The sequence below is a fragment of the Ascaphus truei genome, chromosome 3, assembly GCF_040206685.1.
Source record: "Ascaphus truei isolate aAscTru1 chromosome 3, aAscTru1.hap1, whole genome shotgun sequence".
NCBI classification, from domain to species: Eukaryota; Metazoa; Chordata; class Amphibia; order Anura; family Ascaphidae; genus Ascaphus; species Ascaphus truei.
The window spans coordinates 223,488,217-223,508,060 of NC_134485.1; the positions used below are offsets into that span (position 1 = coordinate 223,488,217).

The window sequence follows — 19,844 nt, forward strand, 5'->3', positions numbered from 1 at the left end:
CGGGTCCCTCAGGTTGAGGCGCCTGCGCAGATGTGACCGCCGGGTCCCTCAGGCCAGGAAGCTATCTGTGCGCACAATCGGCCGTTGATGTGAGGCAGCGCATGCGCAGTCGCCCGCCCCTCGTAGCAGCGTCGGAGGCTGAAGATGAAGCGGCGCCGAGAGTGGAGATTCAGCTGTCCCCATCCCTCCCCGATCCACCCGATTGAACGATGACAGGACAGCACAGCACGGGGGGGGGGGGGGGGGGCGGAGACAGGCCAAGAAACATAGAGAGACCGAGGGTAGCCTGAGGCCCCCCTGCCACCACTGCCTCCATGTCATGATCTGGTAGAAATGGGGGGGGGACTGCTGAAAGGGGCTGGGGGCAGGACAAGGGTGCTGGGGGGCAGGACAAGGGTGCTGGGGGCAAGGGGGCAGGACAAGGGTGCTGGGGGGAGGACAAGGGTGCTGGGGGAGGACAAGGGTGCTGGGGGAGTCAGGAGAGAGGGGCCAGGGGGGAGTCAGGAGAGAGGGGCAGGACACAGACAGAGAGACATACACATCACACATACACTGACAGACACACACACACACATTGACTGACACACATACACACACTGACTGACGCACACACACACACACACTGACTGACGCACACACTGACACACTGACACATGCGCGCACACTGACACACGCACACTGACACACGCACGCACACTGACACACGCACGCACACTCTGACACACGCACGCACACTAACACACGCATGCACACTCTGACACACACACGCACACTCTGACACACACACACACGCACACTCTGACGTACGCACACACACACTCTGACACACACACACCCCAGTGATGCGCCGAACACCGCCCCATAATGATGTGCCTATTCCCACCCCCCTTCCCACCTCCCACCCCTGTGAGCTTCCCCACCCGCTCAACATCCATGATGCTGGTACTGCTGCCAATAAACATGACCCCGCCAATCAAATTTACTCATGCTCTAAGCAGTAATAATAATATTGTTACTTTATATGTTGCTGAACAAGAAAAATTGGTGTAAGTAGCGCTAAAAATCAAGTGCAGTGACTGTTATAGAAATATAATGTGACAGTGCAAATATTAATATTAATAATATAAAGTGATAAACATAGGCTGCCAGGTGACACAAACTCCAGGACACAGTTGGAAAAACAAAACAAATATAAACAATACAGACCGGCGCCAATTAGTCCAAGGTGAAATTATGTCCAGCAATGAAATAGTCCCTGGATTGCAGATAGCTGCAGGAGTATCCTCACAGCTTCACTTCAATTAGTAGAACTCCGTGGACATAATGCATGGATGAAAAAACAAAAAGAACAGATCATTGTGCAGTATAATAACTCTAAAAATACAGGACTAACAAGACAAGACAAACAACACATATAACAAGCAAGGCTGACTATTCCTAAAAAATGTATTTATTTAATCACAGTATAATAAAAAGAGGTAGCCAACGTGGGATCCGGTGGGTAAAACCGGAATCCTACTTACAGGACTGCCAAAGTACATAAGCAGGGGTGCAGGGGTGTGCGGTAACCGGCCAGCTCCGTCGGTTCTTCAGACCTCCAGGACTCTCCTCCGCTCCGTGTCCAAAAGGGCCGATTTGTCATTTGAGAGTAGCTGTGGACTGACAAGCACTGCGTGAGCCGGTTGGAGCAGATAGAGGACTTTTGGCGATTCCACCCGCCCCCTGTTGGCGTATTTCCGGATCCAGCCTAACAGACATCTCCAGGAGCTCCACGAGGGCCGACAAGTCGCGCGGTGTGACGTGCTTCCGGACACGGAGCGGAGGAGAGTCCTGGAGGTCTGAAGAACCGACAGAGCTGGCCGGTTACCGCACACCCCTGCACCCCTGCTTATGTACTTTGGCAGTCCTGTAAGTAGGATTCCGGTTTTACCCACCGGATCCCACGTTGGCTACCTCTTTTTATTATACTGTGATTAAATAAATACATTTTTTAGGAATAGTCAGCCTTGCTTGTTATATGTGTTGTTTGTCTTGTCTTGTTAGTCCTGTATTTTTAGAGTTATTATACTGCACAATGATCTGTTCTTTTTGTTTTTTCATCCATGCATTATGTCCATGGAGTTCTACTAATTGAAGTGAAGCTGTGAGGATACTCCTGCAGCTATCTGCAATCCAGGGACTATTTCACTGCTGGACATAATTTCACCTTGGACTAATTGGCGCCGGTCTGTATTGTTTATATTTGTTTTATATGTTGCTGACAACACACAAAGAAGTTTCACTTACTATGCGCGTGCACAGCACACACAGCTTTTTTTTTATCCTATTGAGGATTTGCGGGAACATAGCTAGAAACTAAACTTATTACAGTATACAGTTTGTTCTTGTATTGGTTTATTCTATCTTGGCTGCAATTTAAAATATTCCAAAATATTCCAAAATGTGTTCAAATTTACGTTTAGATTTTGGCTTATTACATATTTTATAGTTTTACACTTAACACTTAGGCATCAAGTACTGTAATTTAGCAAGGATTAGCAATATACTATGCACAGTAAGTGATGCATTTTAATGCTACAAAGCAACAGGCAACATAATAAGTAAAAGGGCACTAACATATGAAGAAAGAAGAATTTTAGATAGTTTGTCTTCTCACTTTGATATGATATATATTTTTTTACCAATGAATCCTCAATTCCTCTCTAACAATAATGTGCCAACGCATTATGGCTTTGGACAATCACTATATATCCATGTAAGGGATTTAAGGTCAGGATTGAGTAAAATATGCTGTGCAATATCACACCTCAATCTGGCATAGCAGTCAATACTGGGTCTACCGTAGGTGCGAGATCCCACATCATGGCGTAGTGAATCCCAACCTAAATATGTCAAATCATTGTGCTTGTAAATTCCAATACTATGTATATATATATACAGTGCTTGACAAATCACCCAAAAATCTACTCGCCGAACCAAAAAATCTACTCGCCACCTAATCCCGCCCCCAACCCCGCCCCTAGTCCCGCCCCCAACCCCGCCTTAAAAAAAATACATAAATAAAATAAATTGAATAAATTCCCGAATAAGAACATTCGTTTTTGACATAAGTTTATTTATTGTATTACATTATACTACAATTAGTCCTTGTTACGTGTGTGTGTATGTGTGTGTGTGTGTGTGTATGTGTGTGTGTGTGTATGTGTGTGTGAGATTGAGTGTATGTGTGTATAAATGTCGGATCTAGAAAAAAAAGCCAGAAATGAATGACTAGTTTCCTGCACCCCTTAACCAGTGTCTGGATGCCCCCGCTTCACAATATTTAAAGCAGCAATCCCGCCTGGGATCTTACCTGATCCGCAGTCCCTCAATGTCCAGGTACCCTAATTCCCGCAATGTTTTACATTGGAGGGGATGTGTTTCCTACCTGTCTTCTGGGTTAGGGGGGGTTCCAATGTCTCCCGTGTGAAGCTTGAGTCAGATCTGGAAGAAAGCAGAATATAGGTTATTTCGGTGTAGTATAGGGCAGTTAAGATACACAGGGTAAATAAGATATCCAGATCCAGAGTGTGAGGCAGAGCGTCAGAGAGACAGAGAGGGGAGAGAGACAGAGAGGGGAGAGAGACAGAGAGGGGAGAGAGGCAGAGAGGGGAGAGAGGCAGAGAGGGGAGAGAGGCAGAGAGGGGAGAGAGGCAGAGAGGGGAGAGAGGCAGAGAGGGGAGAGAGGCAGAGAGGGGAGAGAGGCAGAGAGGGGAGAGAGGCAGAGAGGGGAGAGAGGCAGAGAGGGGACAGAGACAGAGAGGGGACAGAGGCAGAGAGGGGACAGAGGCAGAGAGGGGACAGAGGCAGAGAGGGGACAGAGGCAGAGAGGGGACAGAGACAGAGAGGGGACAGAGGCAGAGAGGGGACAGAGACAGAGAGGGGAGAGACAGAGAGGGGAAAGACAGAGAGGGGAAAGACAGAGAGGGGAAAGACAGAGAGGGGAAAGACAGAGAGGGGAAAGACAGAGAGGGGAAAGACAGAGAGGGGGGAGAGAGAGAGGGGAAAGACAGAGAGGGGAGAGACAGAGAGGGGAAAGACAGAGAGGGGAAAGACAGAGGGGAAAGACAGAGAAGGGGGAGAGAGACAGAGAGGGGGGAGAGAGAGAGACAGAGAGGGGGGAGAGAGAGAGACAGAGAGGGGGGAGAGAGAGACAGAGAGGGGAGAGAGAGAGAGACAGAGAGGAGAGAGAGAGAGACAGAGAGGGGAGAGAGAGAGACAGAGGGGGAGAGAGAGACAGAGGGGAGAGAGAGAGACAGAGAGGGGGTGGAGAGACAGAGAGGGGGTGGAGAGAGAGAGGGGTGGAGAGAGAGAGGGGGGAGAGAGAGGGGGGGGGAGAGAGACAGAGAGGGGGGAGAGAGACAGGGGGGAAAGAGAGAGGGGGGAGAGACGGGGGTAACTGACTGACGGGGGGGAGGCAACAGACTGGGGGGGGGGGGGGGGTAACTGACTGACTGGGGGGGTGGGGGGGTGGGATGACTGACTGGGTGACTTTGACTGACTGGGTGACTGACTGGGTGGGGGGTGGACTGACTGGGTGGGGGGAAGACTGACTGGGTGGGGGGGATGACTGACTGGGTGGGGGGTGGACTGACTGGGTGGGGGGAAGACTGACTGGGTGAGGGGAAGACTGACTGGGTGAGGGGAAGACTGACTGGGTGAGGGGAAGACTGACTGGGTGGGGGGGAAGACTGACTGGGTGGGGGGGTGGGATGACTGACTGGGTGGGGGGTGGGATGACTGACTTGGTGACTGGGTGGGGGGGTGGGATGACTGACTTGGTGACTGGGTGGGGGGGTGGGATGACTGACTTGGTGACTGGGTGGGGGGGTGGGATGACTGACTTGGTGACTGGGTGGGGGGGTGGGATGACTGACTTGGTGACTGGGTGGGGGGGTGGGATGACTGACTTGGTGACTGGGTGGGGGGGTGGGATGACTGACTTGGTGACTGGGTGGGGGGGTGGGATGACTGACTTGGTGACTGGGTGGGGGGGTGGGATGACTGACTTGGTGACTGGGTGGGGGGGTGGGATGACTGACTTGGTGACTGGGTGGGGGGGTGGGATGACTGACTTGGTGACTGGGTGGGGGGGTGGGATGACTGACTTGGTGACTGGGTGGGGGGGTGGGATGACTGACTTGGTGACTGGGTGGGGGGGTGGGATGACTGACTTGGTGACTGGGTGGGGGGGTGGGATGACTGACAGGGTGACTTTTGACTGACTGGGGGAGTGGGGTGACTGACTGGGTGGGGGGGTGAGGTGACTTACTGGGTGACTGGGTGGGGGGGTGACTGACTGAGTGGGGGGTGACTGACTGAGTGGGGGGGTGACTGACTGAGTGGGGGGGGTGGGGGAGTGACTGACTGAGTGGGGGGGTGACTGACTGAGTGGGGGGGTGACTGACTGACTGGGGGGGTGGGGGGGGTGACTGACTGGGGGGGTGGGGGGGTGACTGACTGGGGGGGTGGGGGGGTGACTGACTGGGGGGTTACCTCTGGTGTCCTGCACACACACATTCTCTCTCATACCCATACACACACACAAACACAAATACTCCATCTCACACACACACACACACACACACACACACACACACACACACACACACACACACACACACACACACACACACACACACACACACACACACACACACACACAATCTCTCTCTCCCATACACACATATTCACACACACACACACACACACACTCACACACACACTCTCTCAATCTCTCTCTCATACCCATACACACACACGGGAAGGGACGTGCACCGGAGGGGAGAAACACCCCGCTACTTCCTCCCGCCCCGCGCGAGCAACGGGAGCACCGAGGGGAGAGAATCACCGGCAACTGCAACATCTGCAGACCCGCGCGGGCAGCGGGAACACAGGAGAGGGAGGGGGCGAAGAAACACCCCGGCCACTACGTGACCCGCGCGGGCAGGGGGAACAACGGAGGGGGGGCGAGAAACACCCCGGCCACTACGTGACTCGCGCTGGTAGCGTGAACACCGGAGGGGGGGGGGGGGGCGAGAAACACCCCGGCCACTACGTGACCCGCGCGGGCAGGGGGAACAACGGAGGGGGGGCGAGAAACACCCCGGCCACTACGTGACTCACGCTGGTAGCGTGAACACCGGAGGGGGGGGGGGGCGAGAAACACCCCGGCCACTACGTGACCCGCGCGGGCAGCGGGAACACCGGAGGGGGGGGGGGGGCGAGAAACACCCCGGCCACTATGTGACCCGCGCGGGCAGCGGGAACACCGGAGGGGGGGGGGGGGGCGAGAAACACCCCGGCCACTACGTGACCCGCGCGGGCAGCGGGAACACCGGAGGGGGGGGGGGGGGGGCGAGAAACACCCCGGCCACTACGTGACTCGCGCTGGTAGCGGGAACACCGGAGGGGGGGGGGCGAGAAACACCCCGGACAGTACAGTATGTGACCCGCGCGGACCGGAGGGGGGGGAGGGAAAACCCCCGGCTTTTACAGTATGTTCCGACCCGTGCGGGCAGCGGGAGCACCGGAGAGAGGGGGAAGGATGTACAGTATCAGTGTCTATAGTATATAAATATTTAAAGTGCATTAAATTCCCCCCACCTGAAGAATCTGTCCAAACTCCTCCATGACCGGATCAGTAAATTGTAAATTATAGGAGCTGACACAATTATACAGGAGGATATGAGGAGGAGGAGGAGCAGCAGACACACACGCACTCAACCCCCTCCCCCCCATTACTTACCCGTGCAGAAAGGGCGGTTTGAAGTCCTGGCAACTCCATCCCACGTCACAGCCAATCAACTACGAATTTTTTTTTTTTACGAACGGGATTTTTTTTTTGCAGAGCAGGGGAAAGGTTACTGGCCACGAGCCAATATCCGATCGCAGCTGGCGAGTTGGCGACCGGGTTTGTCGAGCACTGTATATATATATATATATATATATATATATATATATATATATATATATATATTATATATACTGAGTTAAGTTATGGTGAGTAAAAAAAGTGACAAAAACCCTCCACAGCAAAGCAAATATGCAAATGTAAATACAACTGTATGCATAAAGTTGTATTTAGATTTGTATATATATATATATATATATATATATATATATATATATATATTAATGAAACCTTTCACAGGTATAAAGGATTAAGTCATATTCTTGAAAATAATTTTCTGTTTACCTATACATAGTTTTATATGTAAAATTGTATTTTCCTTAACAGTCAGATGTCATTTCTTAGAAAGTGCACAGTGTAGGAATGAATTCCTATTTGGGCAAAAAACGAGTTACCACAATAAGTTATCATGATAATTCTGATTTCCTTCGATGAAAGACACATTGGAGCCTACAGTATGAACCAAGCTCCACGAGAAGGCATCTTGGCTTTACAATGCCATTGTGAGAGTCATTTTGAAATTCCATTTACAATGTCAGTTTACGTTTGCACTTAGTTGTGCCCAATTTGTGTTAGCTGCTGTATGGAGCAATAGTACGAATTAGGGAATTCATTATTTTTGGGTGTCTAGATCTTAGAAAATACCGAGACAGGAGTCGGTTTTAAGCAGTCATCAAATATATCAAATTTGATTTTCCAAATAGGCACTAAAGTAAAAGATGTGAATTAATGAAGGGCTATTACTGCCTGCTTGTTACATACAGTAGCACAAAGCACTGTGTGATAGAGGCCGGATTAAACGCTCATTACTTGAAAGTACTGTAGACTTCCAAACAAGTCCCTGATCTGCTGTGTTTCACATCCTGTATAATTCCTCGTCTGTGAATGTGTTTTGGGAGCTCTGTGTATACAATAAATGTGTGTTGTGTGGAGGTTTGTGTGCGGTGAGATTCCTAAGTGTGGGTAAGATAGCGTTATCAGGTTTCTTTTGTCCATATCTGAATTTAATATCATGAATATGGAGCCATACACGAATTATAAAATGTATGCCCAATTTAATAATACAGAGATATACTGTACTGATTTCTGCATTAACGTAAAGGAAGAACCATAACTTCTAATGTATATTATTATGGCTGATGTAAATGTCACCAAGAATACTCAGTACTGTTGATTTATATAAGTTTAGTACATTTTGCTTATATATCATAATAAATATATCAATACAAAAATACAAGTGTAAAAAGTCAGCAGTAATAGTGGATAGTACTACATAAATAATTAAATGATGGTTGCAATACACATGCTGTTAAAATACATCTTTGGAGTACAGGGACAACAGACAAAAGGAAGAAAATTGGAAAGAGAAAGAAAAAAACGAAACTATTTTCATAAAAGGTACTTTCTCTAAAGCACATACTTCCATAAATGAAACATGATACATTTCCAATAACAGTGGGCAGATCTAGTTTCATTGAAAGTTCACTCTGTTTCCACAGTCTCATTAAAAACATATGTTAAAAGTGATTTAAACTGGGGTTACACTGTTGACCCAGATTTTGCCCTTCCCCTATGAGACTAGATGAATTAGTCAAGACACGTTGAAAGCTGATTTGTAATTCAGAATATTTTACTATGTGAAAGACTAATTAAATATTTTTTAATGAACACATGTTGGAACTAGGGAACCACATGTCTGTCATCTGAGAACCACCTTAGCAAAAAGCCAGTCACTTACAAAAACTCCTTTTCCATCTTAAGCTTGGTTACAGTTCAATATGTGCTAATATTAATCTCTTTCACTCTGAAGAAACCTACAGTACAATTGGCAAAAATGTGTTCATATCCTGTGGATTAAACGAGGCTTGAAGGGTCCACATGACACCCTATCCGTATGCTGAGTTTCACTTTAATAAAACCTGTGTGTGGTGCTTTCCATAAATATGATTACACTGCATCATTTTTTCTCAAATAGTTGAACAAAACAGAGCAAAGTATCCAGCTTTAGCTGGCATAAATAGTGAGAAACACAAACATTCTCAGTGTCCAAGAACCCAAACCTGTGAGATCTGGATGCTCTTACTTACAATTAACATATCAGACTGTGCCTCTGTGCTATAGTGCTCTCCCCACTGTATGAGAATGCCAAGATGTGTACGTTATTTACAGGGGATCTCTTTGCCAAGTCTACAGTATGAGGATAGATATACTTGAGATTATTCAACTGTGATAGTGCTGGACACAGAAACGTCCATTGACTTTATTAAACTTCAATAGTGCCAATCGATGCACTATCATATGGAAACTCAGACTAAGTGACCATTTGAAAACTTTATGGATTAAAAAACGTAAAGGTAGAGTTTTAGCAGAACCTCTAACGCATTTCACGCACATGACGCTTTGTCAAAAACTACGGCCAGCCCACTAATTAGAAGGTGCTTTTGCTCAGAGTGAGGAGTAGATGCAATCCCACTTGGGAATTTTTTATTTTTTACATAATTGGAACCAGGGGTCCTCTGGTGGTCATCTATGCTCTTCTCAGTGCCATGCACCCTACCATATCTTTTGGGATCTGTGAGCCAATAGGAAGCTGCAATGTCATTGGTTTCTGCTTCCTATTGGTTAATGCCGGCGGCTATGTTGACTTTCCCATGAGGAACATTGACATCTTCAGCTGTAAATATCTTAAAATCCATGGTTGTGCCCGGTGCTGAAAACAGTGACATTCTGACTTCCTGACTCCAATTATGTAATCAATATATTTCATTTATTTTCGGGATTGCTGCTTTAACCATGTAGTGCCGATGTGGCAGAGAGGTGCACTGCATCCCTACTCTTCGACTTCGCCAGCTAGATGTGAAGCTTATAATACAGTGAGCATAGTAAGATTTCTCCAACTGCAGATTGAAGCATAAGTTTCTTGCAAAAGGTTAAACCTCCTTCTACCTTTTAAACTGCGGTTGCAGATTACAAGAGAATCAAAAGACCAATCACCCTTCCTAGCACTAACTCAACTCATGCTGTGTCCTCAGCCATGCAAACACTTTCAGTGCTAAAACCTGGTGCCACGTCCTTTCCAGACAAGTCATGACAACATGGTCGCGCTTCGGGTGTGCCGGTAGCCAAGCACAGGTAAATAGTTTGATAGTACTGTACTCTGTTTTAATCAAAGTCTACTGCTGTAATTTAGAAAAGAAGAATATCCTCTGTGTGTTCCTGCACCGTTGAGCAGTAGAGAAATGTGTGTATATGGCCAGTCGCCATAGATGCGGTAAATCTTGATTACAACAGGACTTCTGTGATTGCCCACCATCGTGCCAGACTATATTCTCATGACACCTTCTGTTTGGAATCTGATTTAGAACAGTCCGGAATCCCAAGATGTTCAAAGGTCGTTCATGGGTTCCTTATCTGGTTGCATCCTTAAAAAGGTTAATGCATGTGCTTGGGAGCATTGATCTTCTTTTCCCTTTTACAAAGTATTGTCTCTCTCTTATCTACATTATTTTATAATAAACAATATGTATGGTCCACAGCTAAATCATCTTATGTGTAGCATGCAGTTAGGAATGCTTGCATCTCCATTGGAGGCAGAGTGGTAAGTAACCAATCTGTTCTCTTGAGTTGTAACCTACAATGCCTTGTGTAGCACTGTGCAAAGCATTGTGGGGTGTGACTGCAGAGGTGCAAGCATGCGCATCTCTCTTCTCTGCATATGGAAGCCCCATGCACAGATAGATATACATGAGACTAATGTGAAGATTCCCAGAGATATATGTGTGTTAACACGACCTCTGGTTGAGTGGCAACTAAGTTACTCCATCATAACTGGGCATTTTCTTACTTTTAGTTGACCTTTTCTCTGTTTTTCATGGTAAATAATTTTAACATATTGGACCTACAACTCCAGGCATCTGTAAAATAATGTTTGAGTTTAACTTGTATGCAAAACTAATACTGCCCCAAAGAATTTCAGTTTTACTTTGAAAATGTGTGTGTGTTTACTCACACATTAGAAGTGTAGCACTTCTAATAAGCAGAATAATATCTACAAAAAGAGGAAATCATTTTAGGTTACACATAATGAGGGCAGGTGACAATTACAAGCATTTAAAATACATAGAGTAATATAGATTACCATTATCCTGAAGTTTCGTGGGAAGTGAAACTTACCAGAACACTCATATCCAGTGCCTTTGTATCCTTGTTTGCATCTGCATTTAAAGGATCCTTGAGTATTGAGACAGTCACCATGAAGACTACACTTGGCCCTATTCAACAAACACTCATTTACGTCTGCAAAATAAAGAGAAACCAATCAACTTTCCACTGTTTCTTGAACCATATAAGGAGTAACAGATAGACTAGTGACACATATAGCTGATATAGAAAATATGGCTCAATCTTTCCATGATGTATTTCCCCGTATTTTGTATGGGCTAATATAGACTTTATTTCATAGTGTGCAATATTTTTCATGTTTTGTTTGATTGTTGACACCACTAAAAGTAAAGTGGTTTCAACCAGCACCTAATTAGAGCCAGTATGAGTGTCCAGAGCCCAGTGCCTGTAGGGGGCATGGTTGGTGCTGGAAGTTGTGACCGACCAGAGGCGGGGCCTAACTTCTGCATCCCTCTACCCGGCCTCTATTTGCCACCGCCAGGCCTGGCTCTTCGCAGCTGCTGCCTCCTGTTCCCACGACAGACCTCTCTCTCCCACCAGTGAGCGCCGGAAGCTGAGCCTGACTTCTGGGTGCACTCAGCTTCCGGCGCGCAACTGCAGGAGAGAGAAGCCCGGTGGGGAAAAAGGCAGCAGCTGGGAAGAGCCGGGCCCCCCGCAGCATCAACCAGAGGACGGGCCCAGTATATCATAGGACACAATGCCTCACTATAAGTATTACAGTATATTGAGCTTACAGGCTCCCCTAGCTCACCCCACCCAGTGAATGTATTTCTATCACACTGATGGGTACAGTCCCATTGTATCATAGGGACTGTACCAATCACACTGAATTGTGTTAGGATCTGGTACATTCACACCAGAACATCAAAGCCGTTCTAACGGACTGTCCTACCGAGGTTACCACACATAACTAACAATAGAGACACCGAGCAGTGTCTGACAGGGATCCAATACCTCTGGTCTTCCCCTTTAATCAGGTTCACATTGCTATCAGTGTGGACCTCATACGGATTCCATAGGGATTCCATACGCAGTAATCAATGCTGTTTTACTAAACTTAAGAGGTACTCACATCGTTACAACAGGGAATGTTATTTTTACAACTCAAATTTGTAACATTTAGCCACAGTCAGTATAAACACATTCCTGAATCATTAAACTGCAACATCAAGTGGTACAAAGTTACTTTTTTTTGCTATTACAGCTGTTTTATAGGGAGTATTATTCCTTGGGACTGCATTTCCTTGTGAATATACCAATCTGACCAAACATTGCCTATACACACCTTTAGCACCAATACCCCATTTATACGGGCTAATATACCAAGTAATATCACAATTTGATATATATATATATATATATATATATATATATATATATATATATACATATATATATATATACACACTGTATTACCTGGTGCTACAGCCGTATTATTTCACCTAGTACAGCAGTCTCCCTAGCATTCTCTGCCATAAGACTTCCTACCCAGCAGCCTAAGGAGTCTTTGTACCTCACTTATTTTGTGACAGATCTTCTGCACATTTTAATTCATTGAGGTAGTATTAAGACCCTCTAGCTTTTACATATATGCTGAAGTATCCACTCTACACACTCAGATTGGGTCTCCTCTATAGTTTTTTACTTTGTTTGTTAGTGTTTCGTGTTCATGTGTGATTGGCTACTATTGTCTTTACGATAAATACCCATTTTTATCTATTTTCTATTAAAGGTTATTTTATACTAATTTAATTTACTCCATTCATTATGTAAAGAGTGCAACTTAGTTGGGATCTTGTTCTTTCCTGTGTATCTGGGCGAATAGCACCACTTAGTAAATATGTGCCCATATAAGGTATATTGCCAACCTTATTCCAAATGATTGCATATGCTAGTTAGGAGTTTTAAACATTTTGTAACAAGTAGACGCCTTTTGGGATTGCGATAATGTCAGGGCTTGTGCCCTTATGACATCTCTGAACCAACTACAGAGGTTAAGTCCAAAATTATCACAAATCTGCAATGACCCACATATGACTATTTTGACAGCTGAGTTTTAGCTTTACTACAAGGCAAGAAAATGGAAATCTGATATCAAATAATGTAAACATCAGTATCTCATTGTAAATGATAACATATTAAGAAGTATTTAATTGTAACATAAAATAAGAGCAGATGTGAAATGTGAAATATCATTGTATATATGTATGTATACATGTATACTGCATCAACGGAAACATTAGCATTTGATTTTACTCAGCATGATAGGAATCTTCTCTGCACATTCCAGCTTGCAAGGGAAGGGTGTGTTTAAATGTTTTTTGGTAAACGTCTCTCTCCTTGTATTTCAAGGATGCGTTTAAAAATTCGCTGTATACTATATGTTTTCTGATCCAATATGTTCGTCATAAAAGAGTAAATAAATAACATTAACATCAGGGCTTGATCTTGTCATATATATTACAAAAATAAGAAAAAATTATTTTATTTCTAATGCTTTTTATTCCAACATTTATTTTTCAAATGATACTTCACATGTGTACATGGCGGAAACCTTTCAGGCAACCTACTTGTTGCGCATCATGGCAGCTCCTCGAGAATAGAGGAAAAATGCCACTCCTACGGTCAGATTTCTGTTTGTAAATCTTTTCTCAGCTCTATAAGTGTTATTCTTACCTATGCAGTCATATTTGCCATTCACATACTTCAGTTCATAGCCTGTTTGGCATTTGCAGTAGTAGCTTCCAAAAGTATTCACACATCTTCGGTTGAAAGGACAAGTAACTTTGCCGACAGCGCATTCATCAATATCTAAATATATATATAAAAAAAATGTGTTTTCCTTTTCAGAATATAATACACTTTCTCAGTTATGTACCACCAAACCGATTATTCTGAAACGTCTTTATACTGATTATACTGTATATTTATCTCTATCGTACAAACACAGAGGCACTTTGTCCATATTTACTAAGCAGTCCTCTGCCATAACAATCTTCTGGCACTGGAGGATACCTTACAGCCCGTTTTAGTCAATGGATTGTACTGTGTCTTTCAGTGGCAAGAGATGTCCAATAAGCAGAAGGCTGCTTAGTAAATATTGGCCCATATGTTTTTACATATGCCCTACAGCAAGTGACCCAAGCACAGTCCTTAAGGGCCGCTAAACTTGACAGATTGTTAGGCCAATAAGTAGCTAAGCAAGTTGCCATAGTGATAATTACATCTACAGTAGGTTAATAGGCTAATTGAATTGTTAGGTTCTGAAATATTGAAAACCTGACCTGTTTGTGGTCCTTAAAAGCTGAGCTTGTACCCCCCATTCCTACAACGATCCCATGAAAAGCAAACTTATGTTCTGCACTGCAGCCATGAAAGGACAGGACCATATTTGTCTGTGGTCCACTAAAAGTAATCACAACAGAATGGAATATTTTCTTGCCTAAAGTAAATGAAATGCTATAATTCTATGGTTGGGGACTTTTCAAAAGATCATTGTCTCAAACCTAACTGAGATATATTATTAAAGAGCAACTGAGGAGGACAAGTAGATTCTCATCACCTCCTACTGAATATGCTCAGTTAATTTCTGCCATTAACTGATCAATGTAACAGTTTGCAGTGCAACAATATCCATTTGAATATTACAGATGCGTGTACTGAAGACTGTGCATTCCAAGAGCTAACTAATCCTTGTGGTTGAGAAGATAAAAGAAGCATTCTTTAGAGTGGTGATTAAAGGAATGACATCTGAATATTATTTTTTTTAGCAACATTACAGATTGGTTAAAACTGAATGTATGACCTTGTGCAGATGATCCAAGTGGTAGAAACCAAATGATAATTTTTAAGGAGGATCTAGGTAAATTTGAGCAAATATCAAAAATGTGGCAGTAAAAATGCAGTGCTACTAAGTCTACAGTTGTGCCTTTGAGCCCAGTCACATAATACATAATCAAAAGTATAGCACATATAATACTAGAAGAAGTAAAGATGGGCTTATCATAACACTATACCTGCATGATGTTGCATTGTGGCAGGACAGGTAACACCGTCAGAACGCTGGAGGTGGTTATGCCACTTTACAGAACAAGGGTTTGGATTCACTAAACTCTGATAAGGGAGCTCGAGCTTGGGTTAGCTTCCATTGACTTGAATGTCCGTTAGCACGGGATCAAGCTTTGATAACCTGAATTGAAATGTGATAAATCTCCCCTATAGAATGATCTGTGCAGTTCTGAATGCAATATCTCCACAACGCCATTGGCATTGTGGGTTGACATATAGGTCAAACAAATAAAATCATGCAAGATTTGCATAAGAAGCTTATTGAGCAAAAACTTAACAGAGCAATGGGGAACATATGAAATATTCTTTTCCAACTTTAACTGTGCAAATCTGTTTAGATTTTTTTATTATCAATGATATACAGGACGTCATTTATGGTAAAATAACATTCCTATGAAGAAATCTTAACCCACCTATGCAGTTTCTTCCATCTGGCCCCAGCTGCAGTCCAGCTGATGGGCACAAGCATCTCACCTCCCCCTTGATTTCTTCGCAGCCATATTGGCAGTTTGCCATGGCACACGTCCTGGAGTCTAAGAAACAAAATAGATAGCACAAGGTTTTAATTATGCCAAGAATTATTTTCAATTCCTTCACCTCAGCAACACACTGAAAATGAGATATCTGTTTCAGAAAAGGATTTAAAAAAAAAAGCCCATTGTAAAGGTTATGATCTGTAATTGGTACAATGTAGCTCAATGGCCAACTGATTGTATATCTGTTGCTTTTTAGTACACATGGGGTGATCTTTATGAAACCATACCAAAAATAAGTGTTATATTACTGTATGGGATAGATGCTCCACGGCATCGGGTCACAGGTAGTGACGTTGGGCCCTAGAGGGGCTGGGTATGTGTTTTAGGCATTTGTGCACATATAAATGGCATGTCCGTTCATGGTGTTTTAAGTCCTGATGAAGGTGTTTTGATTAAACCAACACATTATATAAAATTATCAAAGTGATACTATTTTTTTAATAAGACAGGCGTGCCATCCATTTTCCAGAGATTCAATCTTAATCCAGCCTTCAGCTTAAACAAAGCAGTAGCAAGGCCTGAACATAAGTACCATACAGTATCATTGGCGCAAGAATAACAGTGCTGTGTTGCTTATTCAAAAGGAAGGTAAATCATACCATGCAAGCTGGTCCAAGCAAATTAATAGGAATTATACAGGCATACCCTGGTTTAAGGACACTCACTTTAAGTACACTCGCGAGTAAGGACATATCGCCCAATATGCAAACGGCAGCTCACGCATGCACCCGTCAGCACGTCCTGAACAGCAATACCGGCTCCCTACCTGTACCGAAGCTGTGTGCAAGCGGGGAGACTATAGAGCCTGTAACAAATGCCTTATTTACATCACTTATGCATGTATATGACGATTGCAGTACAGTACATGCATCAATAAGTGGAAAAAAGGGAGTGCTTCACTTTAAGTACATTTTCGCTTTACATACATGCTCCGGTCCCATTGCGTAAGTTAATGCGGGGTATGCCTGTACGTCTTCCTGGATTCTAGGCTGTGGATTCACACCTATTTTTTTTTATTAGGCATCTTGAAAGTATTACAATAGTGGCATGTTCCAATCATAAACTGCAGCCTGTGCTGGAAATAAAAAAAAATTAAATGTGCATATTTACATAACTTACTTGAACAAGAGCCATCTGGCATCAGCAGGTACCCATTAAGACAATAGCACTTGTAGCTGCCATGAGTGTTCATGCATCTATGTTCACAGGGCCGGGGCTTAAGACCACATTCATTCAGATCTGCAAAAAACATTTCATTCAGAAATATGTAGACACAAAGCTTTATGTCGTTATATTGCCAAGGAACAGAGTTTGAGCTGGAAAAATGAGTTCAGCTTCAGTTCACGCTGCTTAGCAAGGCTTGCTAAAATCTGGACCTATAGTACACATAGCACCACCCAAGGACTTGTAAATTATTAATGGGAAACCAGCACAATAAACACTACACAATGGGATATATCACGTACAGCAATGCTGCAGAACTATGTATAGGAGGATGTAGAACCTTTATTGCCGGTGAGACATGAGGTGCAGAACACAGAAATGTGTATAAATCTCAGAATCTGAAAAGAGGTTATATTATATATGGACACAGTTAACCAAAGTATTGTAGAATATTGGCACAAAACACAACACTATACACAGAAAACGGTTAATGTTTGGGATATGAATAGCTGAATCAGTGATAAAGCTGTTTTAGTGAAAAACTAGTTTGAAAGAAAGACTACAGCTTTTTTAGTTTTTAACATTTGTCTTATTTTCCCCAATATTTTGCCAGAATGGGCCCTTTTTTTAATTGTTGTCTTATACAATTGTTTTTCTTTAATGTTTCACAGTGTACTGCTTCTTTATCCCTCTTAAAGATTTAATAGGATGGCACTGCTATAAACGTATAAAGGAGAAGATTCTAAATTAGTATAATTGGATGACACTACTGATCATAGCGCCGACTTAAACTGATACCCCAGCAATCACAAAGTACATGTACATACCCTCACCTTGACAAAGGCAGTGCAACACTGCCGAAACGTTGGACTGTTTTGGCTAATAAATATTTTTGATTAAGACCATGTGTCTGCATTTTCCTGATCTACAGTCACCAATCCTGGGGCCTGTGGACACCCACTGTTTACAGTGCACCGGCAACTAAGTACCCACATCTAACAACCACAGTTTGTGTGCCTGCATCTCCTTACAATATCATACCCGTAATCCCCTCGTGGGTAAGTCTAATCCACTTTTTCCACTTCAGTTCTGTTGTTTTATGTCTGTGCTCTCTACCGAATGTCTCAAATTTACCAACCTACTGTTCAAACGTTGCTGTCCTCTAAAATGTAATGGTCATCTTCTTGACAACAGTTTAAAGCTCTGCTACTGTAGGTATAGAAATCACACGCACAACATTAGGTATACGATAGGTATTCCCTTATGATCATCTGAATACACTGAAGCCAGTCTATGCTGTTTCTAATATAAAGATATATATAATATATAAATATAAAGAATAAAGTTAAGTTGTTTTTTTCCACCCATGGTCCTTTTTGCATGCACAATTCCTCATCTCATCACTTAAGGATCATGCAGAAACATCACCTTACTCCAAGATGGAGAGATTGCATGCACCGTGATACCAATAGAAGAGTCTGGGATTTCCTTCAAAGATCCTTGAAAGTTACTGTGTTACAGTATTACAGTATATTGACAGATTAAAAAAAAAAAAAGAAATTATTTATTTGTAAAAATATACAAAAAATGTATAACCTAAAACAATCTGTTCAGACACGTTTGGCTTTCCTAAGGCTTCTTAGTGATAGATCACCAGTCATTAACAAGTCAGCAGGACTACACCAGGCCTGCACAACTTGTACAGTGAGAAGGGCCGAACTGCTCCAAGGAAAAAAGTTTGGGGCCACACGGGTAAAATCATCGTCATCATCATCCTCATATATCTACTCCAGCACCCTTCATCATCATCCTCATATCTCCCCCAAAAACCCACATCAACCTTTGCGAGACTCCCCATCGATCTCTCATACCCCCCATGTCTCCCCCTCCCCCATACACATAATACCCCCCCTGCACACCAAACACATCTCTCTCCCCCCTGCACCTCACATATCTCTCCCCCCCTGCACCTCACATCTCTGTCCACCCCTGCACCTCACATCTCTCTCTCCCCCTGCACCTCACATCTCTGTCCACCTCTGCACCTCACATCTCTCTCTCCCCCTGCAACTCACATCTCTGTCCACCCCTGCACCTCACATCTCTCTCCCCCCCTGCACCTCACATCTCTGTCCACCCCTGCACCTCACATCTCTCTCTCCCCCTGCACTTCACATCTCTTCCCCCTGCACCTCACATCTCTCTCCCCCCCTGCACTTCACATCTCTTCCCCCTGCACCTCACATCTCTCTCCCCCCAACCCATTTCAGCAGCCCCCCCAGCCCATTTCAGCAGCCCCCCAGCCCATTTCAGCAGCCCCCCCAACCCATTTCAGCAGCCCCCCCTCCATTTCAGCAGCCCCCCAGCCCATTTCAGCAGCCCCCCCAACCCATTTCAGCAGCCCCCCCTCCATTTCAGCAGCCCCCCAGCCCATTTCAGCAGCCCCCCAGTCCATTTCAGCAGCCCCCAGCCCATTTCAGCAGACCCCCAACCCATTTTAGCAGCCCCCCAACCCATTTCAGCAGCCCCCTGCCCATTTCAGCAGCTCCCCAGCCCATTTTAGCAGCCCCCCAACCCATTTCAGCAGCCCCCCAGCCCATTTCAGCAGCCCCCTGCCCATTTCAGCAGCCCCCCAGCCCATTTCAGCAGCCCCCCAGCCCATTTCAGCAGCCCCCCTAACCCCTCATGGATGAACTACCCCCCCCAAGTTACCTCATGGCGGCGGCAGCAGCAGAAGTGGTGGCGACGGCGGCCACAGAGAGCGCGGCAGGGAGAAGCGCGAGGGATGCGCGCTCTAGCAGCAGAACCTGGAAGTTCCGGGTCGCGGTACACTGCTAGAGCGGGAGAGGGGGGGGGGGGGAGTGCGCTGTCACACACTGCTGGAGCGCGCTCCTATTGGAGCACGCTCCTCCCTTCCCTACCAGGGAAGGGGGGGTGAAGTG

General features: G+C 44.7%; 1 protein-coding gene across 2 annotated transcripts in view; it reads right to left on the reverse strand.

Moving 5' to 3' along the window:
• The window catches only part of EGFL6 (EGF like domain multiple 6), a 93,217-nt gene that overhangs the window by 42,334 nt on the left and 31,039 nt on the right, over positions 1-19,844 (reverse strand). For both annotated transcript variants that reach the window (XM_075590214.1, XM_075590213.1), the window contains exons 4-7: positions 16,858-16,977; positions 15,616-15,735; positions 13,811-13,945; positions 11,126-11,248 (exon numbers count right to left, since the gene is read on the reverse strand). In XM_075590214.1, the coding sequence (XP_075446329.1) occupies positions 11,126-11,248; positions 13,811-13,945; positions 15,616-15,735; positions 16,858-16,977 (498 nt within the window). The remainder of the gene's footprint in view (positions 1-11,125; positions 11,249-13,810; positions 13,946-15,615; positions 15,736-16,857; positions 16,978-19,844) is intronic.